A 4,192-nucleotide genomic window follows, 5' to 3' on the forward strand; every position below is an offset into this window, starting at 1 on the left:
CTATTCCCGAGGGAGCGTTATCGGCTCCGCCCGTTCGGGATTCGGCATACTACTTCGAGAAGTTCAACAAGTGTAGCTCTCCTCTTTGGAATGGTGAATCCGACCCAGTTGCTACTAAGCCCTGGGTGTCAGATGTTGAGGGCGCCTTCATAAGTGTTGGGTGTCTGGACTAGTACAAAGCAGTGATCGCCATGAATCAGCTGTGAAAAAGGGGAAAGACATAGTGGAACACCATCACCTCTCTATTGAACGAAGACTAAGTGAGGGCCATGTCTTGGGCCCAATTTGTGGAGAGGTTCGAGGCACAATATGTGCCTAAGGTGGAGCAGCAGCGGATGCAGCAAGAGTTCATGGCCTTACAGCAAACTACCGAGTCTATTAGCGACCTGAACGCCAAGTTCTTGGAGATGCTATCTTTTTGTCCCTCATTTGCTGGGAACGAGGCCTGGTTGGTCAGCCAATACACTACCATTCTACGTACCGAGATTCAGGAATTCGTTAGCATGCAGGAGTTCCCGACTTTATCCGCGATCATAGATGCAGCGAGGAGGAGGGAAATCGAGTTGCAGACCCAGACCAAGAGGAAGGCCAATGACACCTCCTCCAAGACATCCGGAGATGCCCAGAAAAAGCAAAAGTAGGGTGGTAAGTCAAGGTATGAGTACAGGCCGTCTTCAGGTCAGGGCGAGAAAAATCCATTGATATGCTACAACTGTAAAAAGCCAGGGCATCATTGGAAGAATTGTAGGGCTCCCCCTGCGAGTGCAGTTCCTCAGATTACTTCTGCTGCTCCCGTCTGCTATCACTGCAACGAGACGGGACACAAGAAGCATGAATGCCCGAAGTTGAAGGTTGGTAAAGGAAGCGGGGGTACAAATCCTGCAATTGCATCATCTTCTAAGGGACCCACTATGGTGACACGAGGTCGTGCTCACCAGATGACTGCGGATGAGCCGGTGATTACCGCGACAGTGGCAGGTAAATTTCTTTTTTTTCTTTTCTCTCCTGCCATTATTTAATAAATGGTAGTTAGAATTGTTTACATGATCGTATGTGGTAAATCAGGCACTTATTTGCTAGATTCCGAGCCTGGTGTTGTTATGTTTGATAGCGGTGCTACCCATTCTTTTGTATCTCACACGTTTATTAATCGTTTGGGGTGTAGTATCGGAAAATTGGCTTACCCAATGGTTGTCGATGTTGTCGACAACCGCACTATTTATGTCACCGATGTTTATCGAGGTTACACTCTCGAGTTTTCTGGAGTTGAATTCCCTATTGATCTTATCCCTATTGCGATGCGAGAGCTCTGCGTTATCGTAGGCATGGATTGGCTTGATGCGTTTGATGCGGAAATCCACTGTCGTAAGAAGCAAGTTCGTGTTCGAAACCCTAGAGGTGGAGAACTTATTATTTAGGGGGACATTCCCCGCCTGGCTATGGCTTCTTGCTCTTCTGCTATAGCACTAGACGACGTTCCTATCATTTCCGACTTCAGCGATGTCTTTCCGGATGAACTCCCTGGCTTTCCACCTATTCGGCAAGTGGAGTTTCGCATTGATTTGGTGCCAGGTGCGACTCCGGTAGCGAAATCTCCTTACCGCTTGGCACCACCTGAAATGAAAGAGCTCCAAGATCAACTTCAAGAACTAAGTGATAAAGGGTTTATACGGCTAAGCTGCTCGCCTTGGGGTGCTCCTATTCTCTTTGTGAAGAAGAAAGATGGATCCCAGCGAATGTGTATTGATTATAGGGAGCTAAACAAGCGCACGATAAAGAATAGGTACCCGTTGCCACGTATTGACGATCTTTTCGATCAGCTTCAGGGAGCATCTTGGTTTTCCAAGATTGATTTACGTTTCGGTTACCATCAGATGCGTGTTCGTGAAGAAGACATTGAGAAAACAACATTCCGTACTCGATATGGGCACTTTGAATTCGTGGTGATGCCTTTTGGGCTCACCAATGCACCCGCAGCATGGATCTCATGAACCGGGTGTGTAGCCTGATGCTTGACCGTTCGGTCATAGTGTTCATAGATGATATCTTAGTCTATTCTAAGAGCAAAGAGGAGCATCAGCAACACCTTCGGGAGATTCTGGAAACTCTGGCAAGAGAAAGGCTTTATGCTAAATTTTCAAAATGTGAATTTTGGTTGGAAGAAGTTCAGTTCTCGGGGCATGTGGTAAAAAAACAAGGTATCAAGGTCGATCAAGCCAAGGTTGATGCAGTTAAACAATGGAAGATTCCGAAAACCCCTTCTGAAATTCGCAGTTTCTTAGGTTTAGCCGGTTATTACCGGAGGTTCATTGAAAATTTCTCTAAAATCGCCTTACCACTCACCCGATTGACCAAGAAATCAATGAATTTTGTTTGGGGCCCGGAGCAGCAACTGGTGTTTGATGAGTTAAGGAAACGATTGTCTGAAGCTCCGATTTTGGCCTTACCTGATGGGGTTGAGGATATGGTGGTTTACTGTGATGCATCGCTTCAAGGTCTTGGTGCCGTGTTAATGCAACGAGATAGGGTGATAGCCTATGCCTCCCGACAGCTGAAACCCCACGAACGAAACTACCCCACTCATGATTTGGAGCTTGGGGCTGTTGTTTTCGCTCTTAAGATTTGGAGACACTATCTCTATGGAGTGAAGTTTATCATATACACTGACCATAAGAGTCTAAAATATTTGTTCGAGCAGCGGGATTTGAATATGAGGCAGATCCGATGGTTGGATGTGGTAAAAGATTATGATTGTGAAATTCACTACCACCCCAGTAAAGCTAATGTGGTAGCTGATGCTCTCAGTCGTAAACAATCTGCCGAACCGATTCGAGCTAAGTGTCTCTGGATCACGATGGTGTCGTCTTTGTTAGATCTAATCCGGGACGCCCAAAAGACGGCAATACTGGAGGAAAACATCAGGCGTGAGAAGATTGGGAAAGAGTTGCCTAAGATGGAACGAGACGGGCGGGGTTTGCTGACTCACTACGGTAGGGTTTGGGTTCCATATACTGGGGGAAATCGGAAAACCCTAATGGATGAGTCTCATAAGTCAAAATTTTCTATCCATCCTGGTGCTAGTAAAATGTATCGGGACCTTCATGAGGCTTACTGGTGGCATGGAATGAAGAATGATGTGGCTCGATTTGTGGAAGAATGTATGACCTGTCGGAAGGTCAAGGCAGAACACCAGAAACCGCATGGGAAGTTGCAACCATTGGAGATTCCTGAATGGAAATGGGAGCATCTAACCATGGACTTCATTACAAAACTTCCTAGAACTGCCTGAGGATCAGATACGATATGGGTGATTGTTGATCGTTTGACTAAGAGTTCTCACTTTCTGGCTATAAAGGAGAGCTCATCGGCGGAGAAATTAGCCGAGATCTTTGTTCGGGAGATTGTCTCATTACATGGGGTGCCCGTTTCTATCGTCTCCGATCGAGACACCCGGTTTACCTCTCGGTTCTGGAGGAAGTTTCAAGAGGAATTGGGCACATGATTACATTTTAGTACCACCTTCCATCCGCAGACAGACGGGCAGAGTGAGCGGATGATTCAGACCTTGGAGGACATGCTTAGGGCGTGTGCGATTGATTTTGGGGGTAGTTGGGATGACCATCTACATCTAGCTGAGTTTTCTTATAACAACAGCTATCACTCGAGCATTAAAATGCCTCCGTATGAAGCCTTTTACGGGAGGAAGTGCAGGACACCCGTTTGTTGGGGCGAGGTTGGGCAGAGGGTACTTGGGAGTACCGATATCGTGCTACAGACTACGGAGAAAATCCAAGTGATTTGGGATCATTTGGTCACAGCGAGCAGTCGTCAGAAAAGTTATGCCGACAAAAGACGCTCCAATCTTGAGTTCCAGGTGGGATATTAAGTGTTGCTTAAAGTCTCCCCTTGGAAAGGTGTGATTCGATTTCGGAAGCGGGGAAAGCTCAGACCCCGATTCATTGGACCCTACAAGGTCATAGCTCGTGTGGGGAAGGTGGCTTACCGTTTAGAGCTTCCTGACGAGCTTAGTCTAATTCATAATACGTTCCACGTGTCTCAGTTACGAAAATGCGTTGTTGATGAGACCGCTGTGATACCACTGGAGGACATACAAATTGACGAGCGTCTCAATTATGTTGAGAAACCAATCGCTATTTTAGAACGAAAGACGAAAGCTCTCCGCAACAAGACT

At 46.6% G+C, this 4,192-nt stretch overlaps 1 protein-coding gene across 1 annotated transcript; it reads left to right on the top strand.

Moving 5' to 3' along the window:
* The first annotated feature begins 269 nt into the window (after positions 1 to 269).
* On the top strand, positions 270 to 1,418 carry LOC145095144 (uncharacterized). The gene is made up of 3 exons (XM_079033073.1): positions 270 to 637; positions 749 to 978; positions 1,066 to 1,418. The coding sequence occupies exons 1-3, from the start codon at positions 270 to 272 to the stop codon at positions 1,416 to 1,418; spliced, it is 951 nt and encodes a 316-aa protein (XP_078889199.1).
* The last annotated feature ends 2,774 nt before the right edge of the window (positions 1,419 to 4,192 follow it).

The sequence above is a fragment of the Lactuca serriola genome, chromosome 3 (assembly GCF_051521515.1).
Source record: "Lactuca serriola cultivar US96UC23 chromosome 3, Lser_US96UC23_V15, whole genome shotgun sequence".
Taxonomy (NCBI): domain Eukaryota; kingdom Viridiplantae; phylum Streptophyta; class Magnoliopsida; order Asterales; family Asteraceae; genus Lactuca; species Lactuca serriola.

What these genes read in the sequence shown, in the direction of transcription:
- LOC145095144 (XM_079033073.1), top strand. Translation starts at nt 270, where the DNA reads ATGTCTTGGGCCCAATTTGTGGAGAGGTTCGAGGCACAATATGTGCCT. An exon ending in GATGCCCAGAAAAAGCAAAA is followed by an intron (nt 638 to 748) that starts GTAGGGTGGTAA and finishes GAAGAATTGTAG; the next exon opens with GGCTCCCCCTGCGAGTGCAG. An exon ending in GATTACCGCGACAGTGGCAG is followed by an intron (nt 979 to 1,065) that starts GTAAATTTCTTT and finishes GTGGTAAATCAG; the next exon opens with GCACTTATTTGCTAGATTCC.